Below are 21,063 nucleotides of genomic sequence, written 5' to 3' on the forward strand. Positions count from 1 at the left end.
ATCACCTCATTTTTTTCTTATTCAGAGGGTCTTATCTATATATTCCTTGTTTGCTTATTTATTATTTTATTTAAGTTTGAACATTTTGTCTGCATTCCCTGGGGTTGACTTGGGTTGAGGACCATGAAAATTGATCAAATTCCAGGGTCTAGAATAGTGTTTGGCCCATAGAAGGCATTCAGTTAATATCTATTGACTAAAAAAATCAACATATAATTGTGATGTGTGGCCAGATTTGAGAATTGCTATTCTAGACTATCTCATTTTAAACAGGAGTTACTGATTAACAAGAATGCTTAAGCTTAGCAATTTCATTGTCCTACTTTCAAGGAAAGTTTAACTGAGCCGAGAAAGCTATTCACTTTAACACATTTAATTGCCATATTTTTTCTGCACAGAGTAAATCTTTCCTAGAAGAAGCTAAGTTCTTCTGACTTCAGGCTGTAGCTAAGGCTTCAGCATGAACCTGGAGGCTCAAAACTCCCAGATGGTCTCAGACCAGTCCTCCTTCTGGCTACAGTCTGAGAATGAGAGATGCGATGGGAGTTGAAAGCGAGTATGGGGATGTCCAAGTTGATTTCTGGTCAAGTACGAAGTTGGTTAATGCATGGGGAGAAAGGGCTGTTTGGTCCATAGGGAGAGGGTTTGGAGACAAGGAATTGTGCATTTCAAGGAACATGCCAAGAGCAAACCTGGGGCCTGCGGCCAAAGCCCAGGAGTAGAGAATAAGGAAGATACAAGGTCAAATCAATGGACTGGGAAGGTCAAGTCTGGGAAGAATCTTTAAATTAACGGTCTGGGATGGGGTAGGAGAAAGGAATGGCAGCAGCCTGTGACATGGTGGTTCCGTGCCAATGAAAATGGTGAGCTCTATTCTGAGAAAGCAGTCTCTGATAGCAGCCATGGAAATCTAAACTTTTCTTAAAAACAGAAAATACCATACTTAGCACTTAAGAGTTACAGAAAATGTCCAAGCAGCAACCAGATTGCCTATGTGGTCCTTGTGGCATAGACATAAAATATATCAAATGGTTTCTCCAGCAGACATCAGGACCCTAAATGAAAATCATCATTTAGACCAAGGGGAAGCAGTTGCTGGGTGGTGATGTGAAGTGTTCTACTCTTCTGCATCAACACTTGACAAATACCAAAACCAAGGCACGGAGTGGAGAAAACAACTGCTAAGAGAAAAAAAAAAAGTGTGAGATGCACGTGTATATAAAATTATTATTTTGACTGCTGGCCAAGGAGTTCTTTTTGGAAGGTTAATAAATGTCTTCTTTAGCAAAATACCTTGAAGAGCCAGGGAACAGTGTGGAATGAGACCATGAATGAGGTGCAGAGACCAACAGAGCTCTACGTAATAACATGATGGGGAGTATGGCTATGGGAGAGGGAACGTGTGAGAAAAAGCTGGTCTATGCCAGGAGGCTAGGAACTGAGGAGAAGTGGCCGGTGAGGAATGGCCAGCAGCTGAGGGACTTCGAGGAAGGGCTCTCTAAAGGGTAAGTGCAAAGCCCTTAGCCTTGGGGACATTCTGCACGACCACATATTCTTTGTGGGACTGGATTTTGGGAAAAGTGAGTAAAGTAGATTCTGTTTCACCTGAGATTGATTTTGAAAGAAGAAAGAGGGATTGACTGTTGCATGGTTATAGAAACACAGCCTCTAGAATGACCACAAGAGAGAATGACTCTGAGGTAGGCGTGGGAGCAGCTAGGCTTTCTTCAGGCGGGGATCTGGTGCTTGGACAACATATACTTAATTCTCAAAGTCAGGGATGGCTCAGCTATAATCTAGGCTGTTTTTAAAAAAATTCATTTCATTCAAGTACTATTGATTTACAGTGTTGTGTTAATTTCTGTACAGCAAAGTGATTCAGTTATACATATATATGCATTCTTTTTCATATTCTTTTCCACTATGGTCTGTCACAGGGAACTGAATATAGTTCTCTGTGCTATACAGTTGGACCTTGTTTACCCATTCTATATATAATAGTTTGTATCTGCTATTTCCAAACGCTCAGTCTATCCCTGAATCAGTTCAGGCTGGCTTTGAATAATATTGTGATATTCATCAAGAACATAATATTAAAAGTCAAGTTTGTGTCTCTCCTTTTCTGCACCTGTTTGTGGAGCAGGGATGAATGAAATCGGCTTTCCATCACTCTGACAATCATAACTCTCTGCTTCCTACCACACCAGGGGCCAAGAGATTAAGGTACAAAAATATGATTGTTTCAAAAATACACTGATGGAAAAGAAAATATTTTTGTCTTTCTAAAATCTTGCTGCACGACATCAAAATTCACCAAAGTAATTTTGAAGCATTATGGTTAACTCACCGGCCATCTTCCAAAAGAGCATTTTGTTAAAGTGTAGAAATCTATGTGGGGGTCTGTGACCAGCTCTGATTACAGTCTATCAAAATCAGTCTTTTATCTTCTCACAGTAATTGTTAACTTATGCAAAGGATTCTATACAGAGAACACAAATATTAAATTTTTAAAAATAAAGTAACACAAAGTTCTTGTAACAATCAGAGGATGTATAACTGTGTGTGTGTTCGTGTATATGATATGATTTCTTTATATTATCTGTTTAGGTAGACAATAGTGACTACTATTAGGAGCAAGAAGAGAGTTCATTTACTATTCAGTAAAGAATTATAGGAAACAAGTCATGACATTGTGACTAGAGAACATTAATTTAGGAAATAAAATATTTTTTTAAATTAAAATTGCGGGGCTTAATGGCACTTAGAGATATCACCTATTGTATCTAACTGATCCTGGAGGCAAGAGTTGTTGCCTGAAGTGTAAAGATCTCTGTGAAAGGAAAAAAAATACTGTTTTCTCTTACTCAGTGAGGGTTAAAAAAAATTCATTGCCAAAGATATTTTTTAGAAACCTCTTAGCTTGATTAAATAAAATGTCCTTCAAAAGTTGTCTCAGTGACAATTAGATGAACTAAAAGCAATTTTCACTGTGATCATCAATAAGACTAACAATTTAAGTATGTGGTTCTAGGTAAATAAATTGTAATATCAATTCATTCCTACTATTAAATCCAGTCAATTCAACCTCAAGACAAATCTGAGTTCTCAAAACTCTCAGATAACAGCCTCAGTTTCCCTTGAGAAGGCCTTTCTACCTTTCACAGCGATTATCTTGAAAATGACAAATGAGAACCTTTGGGGAAACAGGTGAATATTGGCCCTTTGCTTAGAAGGAACTGCCAGAGGGTCCCTAAGTTGACCTCTCTTCTGCCCCATATGTGACATCACACACTAAACCTTCAGTCACTCCGGCGTGGAACAGCTGAAGTTTTTTATTCATAGTTCTTGTATTACTGATTGTACTCAGATAAATAGGGGAAAATGATGTAAGGAAAGGCAGGAGCCTTGGAGTAGAAGGATAGAAAAGACCATAGGCCGGGCACTGTTGTACAAATATTAACTCACTCGGCCCTCATTACTTTTCTGTATGGTAAGTTACTATTATCCCCAGTTTTGCAGTTGAGGCAACAGAGGCATAGAGTCTAATTGACTTGCCCAAGGATTCAAAACTAGAAAATAAAAAAACTGAGATTCAAACCAATCTGTGGGAATCTGTCTCCAAAGTCCATCATCTTATTCCTTTTGCTTTACTATTGCTGAGGAAATTAAAAATGGCATGCGTCTAGAGACAACATAGTAGGTTAGGATTAGGGACAGAACTACAGAAGTCAGTAAAAGAAAAGAAGATCTTCCAAGGTCATGTTTCTTCACATTACCGCAGGAAGTTTCAGGATTCTGTAGGCCCTCTGGTGAAAGTGAAAGTTGCTCAGCCATGTCCAACTCTTCGCGACCTATGGACTGTAACCCACCAGGCTTCTCTGTCCATAGAATTCTCCAGGCAAGAACACTGGAGCTACATTTTCAGATACTGGCTGAGGCCCCACTGTGCCTAGTTTAAGAAGAGGTGGCCTTACCATAGTCCTTGCTTAAAAATAATTATGTTCCAGTATTATATGCAAACAAAACGTTTATTGAAAGGAGGTAAGCTAACTCACAGGACAAGCCATCCTTGCTGGATCTTTCAGCATGTGAACTAATAACTAAAATGCTCTTTGAGGGCTGCTATAAATATTCAGGAATTAATAGTTGAAATGATGTCAAATGCCACTAAGTAACAGACCCGAGGTTTTGAACTGTTTGGAGGACTACGGTGGTCAAAAACCCTCCTTAAAGCACCCTTAGTGCAACTTCACCTCTATTTATGTATGTTTTATATGTTGAACTTCAGCATAAGCTTTTTCTGTTTTTTTGAAGAAATAGCTCTACTGCTTAACATTATTTTTCTTATAACTGTCCTTATACAGTATTCAATAGTTTGTTTATTTATTCAATCGTTAGGTATTGGGAAAATAAGCAAGAATTTCACTCAGCCCTTCCTTTAAGGAACTTGGCAATTTTAGGGAAACTGATCTAGTTTGAGGGCCAAACTGAATTTACGATGAATTACTGTCTTATGTACTCTTTTCAAGGCAATACAGCCATAGTTACTAGGTTAAGACTCATTCAGTGAAACAAATTTTAACGTTATACTCATCATTGACAAAGGCATCTCAATGGCACCTACTAGATCCTGTTAGTCTGGGAGAACTGAGAAAGGGAGATCTATCCTTACTCAAAAGCAGTGCCAATAAAAGAAGTAGAACACGGGTATTTTTCTTTAAATGTGTAAAAAATGGTTCCATTTCTTACCTCTAGAGCTTTCAGTCTTTCTAACAGCCATTTGGTCTTTTCTTTCCCCTCATCTGCACTGCTCCCTTCACTCCTTGAGTCCTCATCTAGCACCGAGTGACGGCCTTCCAGAGCTGCCTTGTGTTTTCGCTCTTCTTCTGACAGTTTTTCCTGAAGCAAGAAAGAATTGTTGTTTTAGTAATCTTCACTGAAAAATAAGAAGGAGTTTAAGGCTGAAAAGTCTGGAACCTTCCAACTCTTTTTGCTTTCTTTCCAGGGCTGAGCTAGAGAAAATTTCGCTAAACAAATTCTGAGTGGTGCTTGCATTAGTGGTGCTTAATAATATAAACACAAGAGATAACGTCAATGAATTTTGGCAGGTCAAGTCACTGGGTTACCACCACTGAATGCACATGTCCTCTGCCCTGCTAGAGAAGTGGCTGGGCCCACAAAGTTGTAGGTGAAGTCCTGTGGTTAATTCACTTTGATCCGCACCGTGAAATTCAACTCTGCTCTAAACTGCGGGAAAGTAAGTCAATCTTGACACCTTGACTTATGAACAGCTTAGTTCCTCAAAATAAGATCATCAAAGTCACTGGACGTGCAACCAGTATAAGGCAAAAGAAAATATTAAAAAATATTTAAATCGTAAAGATCTCAGAATTCTATGCTGAAACCACTTAGTTCCTTGTGCTCAATAATGACATGGCTCTTAAGAACCTTATAGCCTCCTTTCTAGAAAATACTTAGGGATCTGTAGTATAGCCTTGAGGCAGACATAAAATGTTATCTTGCCTGGTCTCCCTGTTTGCTGGTGGCTCCTTACTCAACCCTGTCACTTGAACCTTTTTGGAAGTTGCTGCTGCTGCTAAGTCACTTCAGTCATGTCCGACTCTGTGTGACCCCACAGACGGCAGTCCACCAGGCTCCCCCGTCCCTGGGATTCTCCAGGCAAGAACACTGGAGTGGGTTGCCATTTCCTTCTCCAATGTGTGAAAGTGAAAGTGAAGTCGCTCAGTCATGTCCGACCCTTAATGACCCCACGGACTGCAGCCTACCAGGCTCCTCCATCCATGGGATTTTCTAGGCAAGAGTACTGGAGTGGCTTGCCATTGAAGTTGGGAAGTATTAATTTGAGCCTCATGACTGGCTCTTGCTTTCAAGGTAAAAAGAAATGTCAAGAGCATATCATATGAAAAAAAGATATCTCATCCACTTTTATACATACATCAAGACACTATGCTACAGAATCAGGTATCATCATACCATCACACTTTTTAACTCTAACCAGAATGCTGTAGAAATCTTTATATTGATACAGCTGGTTGCCAACCATGTGGGCTAAACTGGATCTCAGTGGTGAGAGGTTTCTTTATATTCAGCACTAGACCGAGATCATTTGCAAATATAAAAGTATTAACAGATAGGATTCTTAAAAAACCCACTGGGAAAAGAACAGCATAAGCAGGAAAAAAAAGCAAACAGGTTTTAAAACTGTGTTCATAAAAGTGTTTTGCATGTTCTGAAATTATTTAACTTCTTTTTTGAAAATAAAATATGAAGGAAAAAAGTCAATGTATATGCACACATGTATAAGTATACATGCATGTATAAATACATAAAACAATGGAGACTACTATATAGAAACTTAACCCATGTTAATCTGTTTCGGAACAGATTTCAAGATATAATTTCCATTTCCTTATATAAATGTGCAATTGACTAAGCAGGTGATAGCTCTTTATAAAATCAGGCCTGGGTGTGTCCACATACAATGTACAGGTGTGTCCACTTCTGTAGCTGGAGTCAGTTCAGTTCAGATACATGCTCAGCAAGTTTAAAGTACAGATCCCCAAGCCAAGACAAACATCCAGGACTGTATTTTTATAGCTTTGATTCTTTAAGGTTTGTTCACTCATCAGACCTTCATTGCCATGATAAGGACTTGAAAACTGCAGTTACAACTCAATTTAGAAATAAAGAGGTCCTTCTATTTCTCTTTTAAGATTTGAGAGCACTGTACTTAAACACTAAATTGAGATTACAAAGCAAGCTTTAAAAATATATTATCTACCACTATTTTGGTGTGTGTGTATACACACAGAAATAATTAGGATTCTACTTAATTAAACAGAATTATTCTATCTATTAAAACAAACAAAGAAAAGTCACTGATATAAACTGAAAGCCAAAAGACTTTGGGATATGGCAGCCAGATTCCACATCTACCACCTATCAGCTTTGGAAATAATACTGGGCAAGCTACTTCATTTCAATAACTCTCGGTGTCTCTGTCTCCTAAATGCTTCAGTTCAGTTCAGTCGCTCAGTCGTGTCTGACTCTCCGCGACCCCATGAATCACAGCACGCCTGGCCTCCCTGTCCATCACCAACTCCCGGAGTTCACTCAAACTCATGTCCATCAAGTCGGTGATGCCATCCAGCCATCTCATTCGCTGTCGTCCCCTTCTCCTCCCACCCAAAATCCCTCCCAGAACCAGACTCTTTTCCAGTGAGTCAACTCGTCGCATGAGGTGGCCAAAGTATTGCAGTTTCAGCTTTAGCATCAGTCCTTCCAATGAACACACAGGATTGATCTCCCTTAGAACGGACTGGTTGGATCTCCTTGCAGTCCAAGGGACTTTCAAGAGTCTTCTCCAGCACCACAGTTCAAAAGCATCAGTTCTTCGGCGATCAGCTTTCTTCACAGTCCAGCTCTCACATCCATACATGACCACTGGAAAAACCATAGCCTTGACTAGACGGACCTTTGTTGGCAAAGTAATGTCTCTGCTTTTTAATATGCTATCTAGGTTGGTCATAACTTTCCTTCCAAGGAGTAAGCGTCTTTTAATTTCATGGCTGCAATCAGCATCTGCAGTGATTCTGGAGCCCCCAAAAATAAAGTCTGACACTGTTTCCACTGTTTTTCCATCTATTTCCCATGAAGTGATGGGACCAGATGCCATGATCTTTGTTTTCTGAATGTTGAGCTTCAAGCCAACCTTTTCACTCTCCTCTTTCACTTTCATCAAGAGGCTTCTTAGTTCCTCTTCACTTTCTGGCATAAGGGTGGTGTCATCTGCATATCTGAGGTCATTGATATTTCTCCTGGCAATCTTGATTCCAGCTTGTGCTTCTTCCAGCCCAGTGTTCCTCATGATGTACTCTGCATATAAGTTAAATAAGCAGGGTGACAAGATACAACCTTGACGTACTCCTTTTCCTATTTGGAACCAGTCTGTTGTTTCATGTCCAGTTCTAACTGTTGCTTCCTGACCTGCATACAGGTTTCTCAAGAGGCAGGTCAGGTGGTCTGGTAGTCCCATCTCTTTCAGAATTTTCCACAGTTTATTGTGATCCACACAGTCAAAAGCTTTGGCATAGTCAATGAAGCAGAAATAGATGTTTTTCTGGAACTCTCTTGCTTTCTCCATGATCCAGTGGATGTTGGCAATTTGATCTCTGGTGCCTCTGCCTTTTCTAAAACCTGCTTGAACATCTGGGAGTTCACGGTTCACATATTGCTGAAGCCTGGCTTAGAGAATTTTGAGCATGACTTTACTGGCGTGTGAGATGAGTGCAATTGTGCGGTAGTTTGAGCATTCTTTGGCATTCCCTTTCTTTGGGATTGGAATTAAGACTGACCTTTTCCAGTCCTGTGGCCACTGCTGAGTTTTTTCCAAATTTGCTGGCATATTGAGTGCAGCACTTTCACAACATCATCTTTCAGGATTTGAAATAGCTCAATTGGAATTCCATCACCTCCACTAGCTTTGTTCATAGTGATGCTCTCTAAGGCCCACTTGACTTCACATTCCAATATGTCTGGTTCCAGGTGAGTGATCATGCCATTGTGATTATCTTCGTCATGAAGATCTTTTTTGTACAGTTCTCCTGTGTATTCTTGCCACCTCTTCTTAATACCTTCTGCTTCTGTTAGGTCCATACCATTTCTGTCCTTTATCGAGCCCATCTTTGCATGAAATGTTCCCTTGATATCTCTAATTTTCTTGAAAAAATCTCTTGTCTTTCCTATTCTGTTTTTTCCCTCTATTTCTTTGCATTGATGGCTGAGGAAGGCTTTCTTATCTCTCCTTGCTATTCTTTGGAACTATGCATTCAGATGCTTATCTCTTTCCTTTTCTCCTTTGCTTTTCGCTTCTCTTCTTTTCTCAGCTATTTGTAAGGCCTCCTCAGACAGCCATTTTGCTTGTTTGCATTTCTTTTCCATGGGGATGGTCTTGGTCCCTGTCTCCTGTACAATGTCAGGAACCTCTGTCCAGAGTTCATCATGCACTCTATCTATCAGATCTAGTCCCTTATATCTATTTCTTACTTCCACTGTATAATCATAAGGGATTTGATTTAGGTCATATCTGAATAGTCTAGTAGCTTTCCCTACTTTCTTAACAGCCTCACACATAACATACACACATTTACAGTCAACTCTCATTATTCATGATAGTTGTGTTCACTGAATTAACAAATAATGAATCATTGCTCCTAGGGGAGATATAGGGTTAGGTTTCTGGAGGCCTTTGGTTGTAACAGTTTCATCACTGATCAATATGTAATCTTGTTTCATGAGTGTTTCTATTTAAAGACATCTTGTTTAATATATATTGTTGATTAATTAGCACCGAACTAACCACAAAAGGCACTATAACTCATGCTTAAACAAAGCTTATCTAATACCCATTTTCTCCATGAGGCACATCACAGCCTTCTTGCACTTAGGAAAATTTAGACAGCATTTCACAGCTTGGGGACCATTTTCAACAGTGAGACCACTCACAAAAAAATGTTAAAAAGTGGCACTAAACAGACTGTTAAAGGACACATTTCCAGTGGGAGAGCTGAAAAAAGAAGGCAGGACATTGCTTTGGTTGACTTAAGCTGGGATAATACAGGTGTTGGATGACTTAAAGTTTTCACCCCTCTGCAAATGTCCATGAATAACCATGAAAGTACTGCAGGTTTTCATTTTGGGGTTGCAAATAAATTTTCAGTAGTAAGTGAATTCAGAAAGTCCAAAAATAATGAGGACTGGCTATATATATGCATACACACACAATAAAGTGTCTAGGCACAGTGCCTAAATATTATTATATGAACGAACTGGACACAATTCAGGATAGTATAGATTATATATGAGTATTTAGGTTGCATAAAATTCAAGGGTCACTTTACATAATTGAAGAAAGGGTGATCAATGATGACTGGGAGGAGTGATTTTTTTAGAAACAGAAATGACTTATGCTTTGGTGGAGTGATACCGCTTGAATAGGTAGAGAGGCATAGGATGGGATTTCTGGTTAAAGAGAAAATTGGAACAAAGGCCCCCAGTCAGGAATGCATTTTGTCCTTATTGGTTCATGAGGAAACCGGCTTGATTATATTGCAAGAAAAACTGAGAGGCAGGTAATAGAACTGGAGGGTAAAAGAAAGGGTTACTGGACATGAGAAAGAAAAACTCAGACATCATTCATTAATTCATTTATTTATCCTATAAATTTTTCTTAATCACAAAGTATTGGCCATTTGATAGTCTAGTACTAGACGTATGGCAAACAAGACAAAGTTTCTACACTCTATGAATTTGTAGCCTAAGTGTGGGAAACACAATAAACTCCAAGTCAAATCAGTAAGCTCTCTAACTGTAGCCAGTGGTATGTTTAGGAACAATATGAGATACTGTGTCATCAGTGTAAGGTATGTCTGAGGAGGTGGTCATTTAAGCTGAGTCCAATGATGGGAAGGAAGCAGCTGGACAATGGTCTGGGAGAAAAACATTTCAAGTAGAAGACACAGCAAAGCAAGTACCCAGTGGCAGGGCTAAGCTTGTCTTGCTGACCAGTCGAGGGAGAGTCCGTGTGATGGAACACAGGAACTCTTAAAGAGTAAAGAATTGCACGGAATGAGATTAGAGAGAGTTGGACCATGGCAGTCTTTCAAGGCATGGAAAGGGGGTTTGGTTCTATTTTAAGTGCACTAGAGAGGAACTGGAGGCTAAGTAGGGGAGTGATAAGTTCTGGTTAACATTTAGAAACAGTATCCTTACTGCTACAATGGAGAATGGGCTGTGGAAGGAAGGAGCCAAGAGACCAGCTGGAAGGGTTTTCTACAAGAAGGAATAAAAATCAGGAATGCTCTGAAAGTATTGGACGAGAACTTACCAAAACCAATTCTCATACTGGATGGTAGGCCAGATGCCCTGGACTTAAAATCCTGGTTTTACAATTGTGCCCCTTGCTGGGCAAAACATTCAGTCTTTCCAGTCCCTCAGTTTCCCCCAGCTGTAAAGTGAAATAGATGGACTAAATGTCCCTTGCAATATAAGTTTCTAAGAATTCAAATATTCAAGACACAATTTTCAGGGAGAAAAGCTATTAATATGCTCAGTGGTAACAGAAATGACAAGAATAACAAGAGGACACAAAAAAGACCTCTACATTTTGTAATAAGAAGGTTGTTAGTGGGAACTTGAGAGCTATTTGACTCAAGTGTGATGATGGTAACCAAATTGTCAGTGGTTATGCAAAAAGTGAAAAGAGAAAATAGCAGCAATTTTCTCAGATGCTTATTTGAAAGAGTGGCAGGGAAGGAAAGGAAATATAAAGAACTACAGCCAAAGAACACTGAAGAGACAAGTGGAAACCTTGATTTAAAGATGCAGAAAACTGAGTTGTTTGAAGAAATAAAGAGAACAGGTGGAACTAAAGAGATGCTAGCAAAGGTGGTATGAAGGTAGGAAGAGAACTCCCAAGCAGAGAAGGCAGAGCATGAAGGGCTTTGAAGGAAAAGTCAATTTTCTTTTTAATGTGGTTCCCTGCAAAATATCATGTCGCAGCATAATTTCCCAGTTAGTCCTGCTAAGTCCTTAGTTAGTGTCTAGCCTGGGTTCTTAAAGAACAAGGATTTACATGCACGTAGTCCATTTGAGACATGCAAAAATCACCAGGTGGGAAGTGACTCAAGCAAGGGAGCCACTGGAGGGCATATTACTAACCAACTGAAGTTAAATCCATGGGAAACTCAGGGAAATGTGACAAAGCACAGAGCTCAGAATCATCCCACCCTAGTGCCAAGGGGGTATGTGTGTCTGTGCTCAGTCATGTCCGACTCCTGTGACCCCAGAGACAGTCACCTGCCAGGCTCCTCTGTCCACGTGATTCTCCAGGCAATAATACTGGAGTGGGTTGCCATTTCCTTCTCCAGGGGATCTTTCCAACCCAGGTCTCCTGTATTATAGGCAGACTCTTTACCTCCCAACTCACTGCAAGGGAATTGGGACATTCATGCACCAACCTCCAAAGAATCAGTCATTGGGGGTGGCTCCTGGGGTGTCAGTCTCCAGGCTGCCACAGGCAGTAAGGTTTTTAAAAATACTTCTCACATAAAAGCGCTCTTCAACACAGACACTGATAGCTAGAGACTTCGGGAGCACGCTGGACGACTTTGGGGTAGGGGCAGAGCATCGTCAATGTCCTCTACAAGTGGAGAGGAGGTTTGTGACTGCTTTATATGACCCCACCAGGAAAGAAAGCCACATCTGTTCACTTCTCAGGCTTAAAAGCACATTGTATTGTGCTTCAATTCTATTAATAAAATGCCCTAAAACAAATCCAGTAAGTGCTGTAGAGTTATCCACCCTATCCTTTTCTTTACTCTCGTCTCTTTAAGCACGTACCAATGAAAGTGTTGGAGTGTAATGTAATATTGAGGAGGAAGACAAATGGAAAGGACATATTAAGTAAACAGATGAGCAAAAGAGGAAAATAGGTGGAAAGAAACAAGGGGAAGGGAGAGTTCTGGGAGAGCTGGATGGCTAAACCCCATTGACGATGACTACTGTCTATTTCAGACAGGGCAGCTGTTGGATTTATATTATGCTTAAAAAGCATGACCATATTTTTAAAACTTAAGTATACAAAGTATATCCCCATATAAGTAACCCATTTCAACCATAAATATTAATCCCTTTGCTATTAATAATTAATCTCCTGTGATTTACCTGGTAAAAAGAGAGCAGGACAGAGGTCAGAAACATATTTTAAATAAAATGTATTCTTCATATAAACCTCTAAGAGGGAAACAAGACAAATGAGCCAAGTCCATTCCTGAGAATGGCAAACTGAAGAGAATAAGCTGATTCCAGAGGTGACCTCTTTTCATGTTTCAGTCCTTTATGGACTTTAATCAGCAGTGAATTCTATAAAAGTGAGGCTACCACAAAAAACTTTTCACTCCCCACATATTTCACATATGGTTGAGACCATAAGCTTGTTGCTCTCAACAAATACCAGTGGGTACGCAGGAAGTTAAAGATTTAGAAGCTCAGTTAGTATCCAAGGGTTTAAATCAAACTCTGCCTTGAAGGTACATAAAGCAATCCTTGGAGCTGTAAGTTTCGTTAAGTGGTTACCAGGGCAATGATTCACCTGTGGGGGAGCCCTTATCTTTTGTTCTCATGTAGTCAGCGTCATCAGACCTATGTAAAATAATATCGATCAACACAAAACTCTCAGGGGCACCAGCTCAGCTCAGATAGATGACAGTCTAGGGGCTCAGTTAGTCCAAAAAGCAGGCAGGACAGCCCCTAACTGATGGCCAGCTACTATTCAAAAACATCATTGAGGAAAATGATCATAAGACCCTGCTCCCAAATTACGTCCTATTCATCTTTTGGTCATCAGCTTCCCCTGGCCCAGCACAATGGGATTCAGGCCAGGTTTCATGAGGTCATCTTACTTTATAACTAATTAATTAATCCATCCATCCAATACATATGTACTGAGTAACTTTTGTATGCCAGGCACTGTGGAAGATGCCCGAGGTAGAAAAGTGAATAAAAACATATGTGGAGCCTGTTGTCATGAAGCTTAGAGTCTTGTGGAAAGAGACAGTAATCAAAATGTCACCAGCAAATATAAAATAACACTGTGATATGTGCTGGGAAGAAGAGATTCCAGGGGCTTTGAAAAATCATTACTAGAGGGATGCCAGAGAGGTCAGGAAAGCCAATGCTCATGTTTACCAGCATGGCAGTTAACCAGGAAATGCCCATGAGGTTGGGGAGAGAGAGGGCAATCTTTTAAAAGTCTGAAAGAAGGAATGTGTAGCTGGGGAGGAAAGTGAAGCTCAGTGGACTAATGAGACCATGCCACAGGTCAAGAAATGTTGCCTTTACTCTAAGGGCAATAAGAAGCGGTGGACTATTTTCATGCACGTGTGTGTGTACACATGCACACGCATGATACAGAGTCGGGCAGTTGACAAGGTAGGATCTGTATCCTAAAACAGATCCCTGGTAAAGTGTGGAAGATGGATTGGAGTGAGGTTAACACAGACGTGGGAAAAATAAGATGCTACTGCAATAGTCTAAACAGGAGTTGACTGACCCATGATTAAAATGACAGTTTCACAAAATGAGACCTCATAGTCTGTAATTACCTTGTGATTTTGAATCTTTAATATGCAGTTACTCCAAGAATGACAAATACTAAAATTTCCTTAGGTCACTGTTGATGGCTGACATCAGTCAGTCATTGGTCAATGGGTGTGGGGAGCAAAGTGTGGCTTCTTTAAAATGCAGATACCTTGGCCAACTTTGGCCCCAGTGGATCACAATATCTAGGAGTGAGGCCAGGGATCTGTAATTTTAGAAAGCACCTCAGGTAATACTAATCTATGCAAAATTTAAGAGCCTCTGGACAAAGATGCTTCAATATATAAGACAAATCACTTTTACTTTAGATAAGCTTTTGAGGTTGTCCATTTGATTTAATTCTTACAATTATTCTGCAGAATAAACAGAATAATTATAAGAATGTTGCAGAATTGCCTGATGTACAAGCTTGGCTTTAAGATGGTTGTACTGCTGTCTTCCAGCCCATCAACTGGGGGAGTGACATTAAGTCTGAGCCCAGGACTGTGAGGATCATTAAAGAACAAAAATTTGGGCAAAGGGGAAAGGAAGTGTATGCCACAGGTGGACATAACTTGGTATTTCATTTGATAGGATAAAGGGAGGGTCAGCCTCATCTGTTTCTTAAGGTCCATCAAATTCCATCTCACTGTGATCTATTCTCATCCAGAGTGGGAACAAACCCATTTTACTTTTAGAACAAGTAGAAATAAAAAATCTCTATTCCATTCCTAACTCTGCCACTAACCAGCTGTGTCATTTTAGTCAAGTCACATAACTTCTCTGTCCCTTAATTTCCTCATCTGTGAATAGAATGTACAGAAATAGACTATCTCAAAGGTCCCTCCTAGCTTTAAATGTCCACAATTTTGATCTTCTGTAAAAACTCAATTTAGAAAAATAAGTATTTAAATACTACTAAAGTTCAGGAATGTTAATACAGAATGTCATTAAAATTAGATCTGCCTAGAAGATACCTTGGGTAATAAAAATCTATATCTGTCTGTCTGTCTTCCTCGGGGAAAAACCTCCCCCACACTTTTTTTTTTTTTTTGCTGTGTACTTCTCTTGGGCCCTAGGATAGACATCACCTAATCTAATCTTTGCATTTATTTTTTTTTTTTTTTGCATTTAGCATGTTTCATTCTCTGTCTGTAAGAAAGGAAAGACCTGGTAAGCAATAATAAGGGAGAATTTAGTGAAAGATACTTGTAACACTCAAAGGAAATCATGCCCATCGTGAGTCCTGTATGTGAAAAGAGCCTTTGCTTAGAGGAGGAATAATTTCAAGTATCTTCTGGTTGCAAGTATTTTTTTTTTAAATCACCCATCTCTCTGTTTTTATAATTTTTAATTCTGACGGCCAACACAATGCCAATATACAGAAACTCTGCATATATACTAATAATAGACATACTGTATTCCAGATCATTCATTATTTTTCTAAAGGAGATTGTCCTTAGCTCTTACCATGAAAAGGAAAGAAGGAAGAAGGGAGGGAGAGAGCGAAGAGAGGAAAAGGAAGGGAAGGGAAGAGACCCACCTCAAGTACACGCAGTTTTCTAACTTGAAGATGGAAAATGAAACCATGGGGATATGAGGAGACAACCAGCTAACTCTGGAAAAACAGTCAGTCAAGGAAGTTGGAACATGTTTTTCATTTTGGATATCCAGCCATGTGTCAAATATCTGCCTACTAATTCATAGCAAAAATATAAAAATACATAATTTAAGACTGATCACATAAGGATGAGACTTGGGTGGTGTTAGCATAAAACATTAAGCCCTTTCCAGGACACAAAAGACATAAATAGCATCTAATATTTGTAGAACACTTCAGAGTTAAGCCAAATCACCTCGGGCATATCATTTAACATACTCACTGCCATGGGGACATAGGACAAATATCCTGGACTCCCTTTATAGACAAGAAAACAGGCTCCTATAGGTTACAAAAGTATAACTGTTAGTCACTCAGTTGTGTCCAACTCTTTGTGATCCCATGGACTGTAGCCCCAAGGCTCCTCTATCCAAGAGATTCTCTAGGCAAGAATACTGGAGTGGCTTGTCACGCCCTTCTCCAGGGGATCTTCCCAACTCAGGAACTGAACCCAGTTCTCCTGAATTGTAGGCAGATTCTTTACCATCTGAGCTGCTGCTGCTGTTACGTCACTTTAGTTGTGTCTGACTCTCTGTGACCCCATGGACTGCAGCCTACCAGGCTCCTCCGTCCATGGGATTTTCCAGGCAACAGTACTGGAGTGGGGTGCCATTGCCTTCTCCGAATAATTAGTGGCAGAGCCAGAATTTAATTCCAGTGCAATTTCAAGTGTCACGCTCTTTCTACAGGCCAAGTTACTTCTTTTGGACTTTCCCATGTACCTATAGATCTATCCCTACTGCTAATTCTATCTGAGAATCTGTGATCTTTATCCAACCATGGGCCATGCTTCGAGACCACATCTTCCCAAGGTTCCCTGGTCATTTATCCAGGGAGCAGGTGATTTTATCAGAGATGTTGAATCTGGCCTCAGAGGCCTATCAGCACGGTAGATTTAACAAACCACAACCATTTCCATAGTTAATGATGATTCAGTTACTTCAAAATAGAAACACATATCTACTGTGTTTGTAAGTAAATGTAGAGGACAGCCGTCTAGCTGACAGCTGCCCCAATGAGCCCCAGTGGCTTCAGCCTCTGATTTACTTACTCATTTGTTGTCTGGTGGTGGGGAGAGTACACAGAATATATTGTCACTTTAGCTAGCACGTTGGCAAACACCATAACAATATTCCCAGGGATTGCTAGCAGCTTTTGTTTAGGACTAGCATACTAAATTTTAAGGGGGGAAACATAATGTCAGATATATCACAGGGTTTTAAAAGAACATCCAATTTGTTCACAGTTTAACATTAGTAGTGTCAGGCAAAACATATAAAACTCTTCTTTTTCATCCCTGGATTTGACTTACAAAGTGAACTCAGCACACAGTAAAATCCCCAAGATTAAATGTGCATGATGGATAAGAGAACAAAGTGTTTTCTTTATGTCTCTAATATGAACCACGACCATTGGCGTATCAATTCACACCTACTCCACATTATTCTTCACTCAAAACACTCCTCAATACTGCCAACTATCTTCCATATTGAACAGCTCTGTGAAGGTACATTAATAAATTTTCAGATGATGCTTTTATTGCCTGTTCCATCTATCAGCAACGTTTATTTCCTTTTTAAAAAAGTTCAATTCCAAAAACACTTTAAAGGAAAACTCTACTGTGGAATAGGATGATGTGAAAAAGTGAACTGTAATTTTCATTATAGGCATGCTTTAGGTGGTAGGAAATCTAAAAAAAAAAAAAAAGCAACAGAAATGATGTCCTTGTAGCCCATAAATAGTTGTCTGAGTGTAACTCAAGCAGAAAGAAACCAAAAATGCTAAGAATGTTATGCAGGTGGAGAATTTCAATAGTCAGTGGCTACACTTAAATGCCCAGACATCATTAAATACAATTCATAAGTTAACAGCAAAATTTGCATTCAAAACCTATATCTTTTTCCTCTTCTGCTCCCTTTCTCCCATCTTCCAAGCTTTCAGAGAGAATTCATGGAACAGGAGAGCCAGATAACCTGGAAAGGAAAGCACTGTGGGCTCAGCAAAGGCCATCCCAAAATGACAGTCCTTAGCTAGTTCATGGTGGGCGGGTGCCTATATTACTGATGTCTTTATATACATCTCAACAGTCATATGTTTGCAATTCCCAGACAGAATTTTAAAGAAAATTTAAGCAATTTAAAAATATTTCTATCTCACTGTCCCCATAAAAATAGTGTCAGATAACCAACATATCCAAATTTTTGTTTCAGAAAATATGATCAATACTATATTATCGTTTTTACAGTTATTGCCAGGTCCATATTTATGTATCATCTGAGTTTGTTAAACTGAACTGACAAGTCTCTGCTAAGAAACAATTAAGTGTTCAAACACAATATTATTATTATTATAAAAAATAATAGTTCAAAGCAGAGACATCACTTTGCTGACAAAGGTGCACATAGTCAAAGCTATAGTTATTCCAGAGAGATGGACCATAAAGAAGGCTGAGCGCCAAAGAATCAATGCTTTCAAAATGTAGTGCTGGACTGTTTACATTAGTCAGTACACGGAAGCAACCTAGATGTCCATCGGCAGATGAATGGATAAGAAAGCTGTGGTACATATATACAATGGAGTATTACTCAGCGATTAAAAAGAATGCATTTGAATCAGTTCTAATAAGGTGGGTGAAACTGGAGCCTATTATACAGAGTGAAGTAAGTCAGAAGGAAAAACATCACTACAGTATGTTAATGCATATATATGGAATTTAGAAAGATGGTAACAATGACCCTATATGCAAGACAGCAAAAGAGACACAGATGTAAAGAACAAACTTTTGGACTCTGTGGGAGAAGGCGAGGGTGGGATGATTTGAGAGAATAGCATTGAAACTTGTATATTATCATGTGAAATAGATCGCCAGTCCAGGTTTGATGCATGAGACAGGGTGCTGAGGGCTGATGCACTGGGATGACCCTGAGGGATGGGGGACACATGTACACCCATGGCGGATTCATGTCAATGTATGGGAAAAACCACTACAATATTGTAAACTAATTAGCCTCCAATTAAAATAAATTTAAAAAATATGGAATTCACATATGACAACCTGAAAAAAAAAAATAAATGGAGTGCTGGAGAAATGTCTTGAGAGTCCCTTGGACAGCAAAGAGATCAAAGCAGTCAACCCTAAAGGATATAAACCCTGAATATTTATTGGAAGGACTGATGCTGAAGCTGGAGCTCCAATACTTAGGCCACCTGATGCAAAGAGCTGACTCATTGGAAAAGATTCTGATGCTGGGAAAGATTGAGGGCAAGAGGAGAAGGGGATGACAGAGGATGAGATTGTTGAATGGCATCACCAACTCAACGGACATGAGTTTGAGCAAACTCCAGGAGATAATGAAGGACAGGAGAGCCTGGGGTGCTGTAGCCCATGGGGTTGCAGAGTCAGACATGACTTCGCGACTGAACAACACATGGAGAAGAAAACTTATCATTCCAAATTCAATAAATAGATGCTATACGCAGTTCACTAGGTCCCAGTTATAATGCAAGACTCTTGGGGGTCGGAATGTTTTATAAACCACACCCCTATCATCACACCTTGCATAACACAAACGGCATTCACTAAATGTCCAATGTTGTTGGTGTGATGATGCTGAAAAAGGAATGACATGACCCCAATTTACTTCTGATGACACTGTGCTCAAGCTTAATGCTGAACTACCTAGATATTCTTAAGCACTTTCAACAGAAAACTATTTTAAGCCAGTATTTTGCTAACAGAAACAAGCAGCAATGGACTGATGGAATATTTGCATAATAGGTAAAGCACCACTATATTGATTTCCACTCCAAGAAAATAAGATTTTGCTTGTTTATCCTTTAAGGGACAGCACACCACAAGGATCTCACCCAGAAGCCCATATTTTACGCCATGTAACTATCTATCCTAAAGTGCCCTGGGAATTTCTGGGGACTCACACACTCCTAATCAAGATACTCAATTCTTCCCTGCTTCCTCTTTCCTGGAGTTACCTAAAAGAAAAGCTCTAATGAGGTGCATTAGTTGTACTTTTGAAAGTCAGAGATTAATTATCTAGTTAATTCTCTTGGGGGCTCATGTCAGAACAGAGAGTAGCTTCACTTATTTGCACCTAAATGGAACTTTAAGATAAAGCAAGAATATTACATTTTTTTTCTAATGAAATTTACATAATACCTGCTCTCTCTAGTCAGGCAAAACCCAAGGCACAGCATAGGGACCAATTGTTTGAGGATTTTACGGAAGAAATTTCGCTAGCAATTTGTCCTGGTATGCTTTTTGACATTAAAACTCTTATTTTTATCCCTAACCCCTGAAAGCAGCGGAAAGCTATCACTTGAGGTGTTTCTTTGTCACTGAGTGGGATGTACATCCTGACAAGCTGCTCACAGCCACAGTGGGTGTAGACAGACAAAGAGCTACTTGGTGAAGACACCTGTAACCCTGCCAGATGATTCATCTTGGTAAGAGAGGGAAAGCAATTCAGATAAATTAGCAAGAAATAAGCATGATTCTAAGAGACAATCAGAAAAGTCAGAATACATACACTCACACACATACACACGAAAAGTAATATTAATATAAATGTGAATCAAAAACTTAAGAGTACGTATTTTCTTCATTTAAAATCTGTACATTTAAAAAATAATGAACTAGACATGTTTTGGTGCCTGAGACAAAGGCCAGAAGCCTCCCAACTTACTCCTACATCCCAGAGATGGTCACCTCAGTACTAAGCCATTTTATATTGCCATAGGGAGGGAGGAAACATACAACTAGCTATTGAGCTGATTTCTCATCCCAGGTGTGCCATGCATGGGCAGTGGTGCCTTAGTAAAGCCCCTGGCTATGAGTGACATTGTTTCCTCATGTGCAAAATGATGTGGCTGGATACTGGAGGTAACTTTCCTCTTTCTGAGCACCATACTATTTTTGAGACTTACTAACTATCCTGTTCATCTCTATACACTGACTTTCATGTGTCACACCACAACTGATTCCTTAGAAAATCATGAAATACAAAGGCTGGCTACCCTGTACACAGCAACATCACAATAAACAGTTGGTAAAAAATGGCCTATGTTCTTGGCTACCCAAGATGATCCAACCCCTTCCAAGCAGCCCTGGGTCTCCAAGTTACCCCTTTACTGACTTCCCATCACTAAAGACACTTGCCCAGAAGCACTGTGGCTGTAGCTCTTGCTACCTGGTAAGGCTGCCCAGTTTTCTCAGCCTCTCAGCCCATCAA

General features: G+C 39.7%; 1 protein-coding gene across 7 annotated transcripts in view; it reads right to left on the bottom strand.

Annotated features, from left to right (window-relative positions):
- Positions 1–21,063, bottom strand: part of NCKAP5 (NCK associated protein 5) — a 1,221,671-nt gene that overhangs the window by 335,932 nt on the left and 864,676 nt on the right. For 6 of the 7 annotated variants that reach the window (XM_088828971.1, XM_088828976.1, XM_055398855.2 and 3 more), the window contains one exon: positions 4,750–4,899. The exons of the other annotated variant lie outside the window; for it this stretch is intronic. In XM_088828971.1, the coding sequence (XP_088685097.1) occupies positions 4,750–4,899 (150 nt within the window). The remainder of the gene's footprint in view (positions 1–4,749; positions 4,900–21,063) is intronic. 7 annotated transcript variants of the gene reach the window in all.

Source organism: Moschus berezovskii, chromosome 2, assembly GCF_049115385.1.
Source record: "Moschus berezovskii isolate FMDL1 chromosome 2, NW_MosBer_1.0, whole genome shotgun sequence".
In the NCBI taxonomy this organism is placed as follows: Eukaryota; Metazoa; Chordata; class Mammalia; order Artiodactyla; family Moschidae; genus Moschus; species Moschus berezovskii.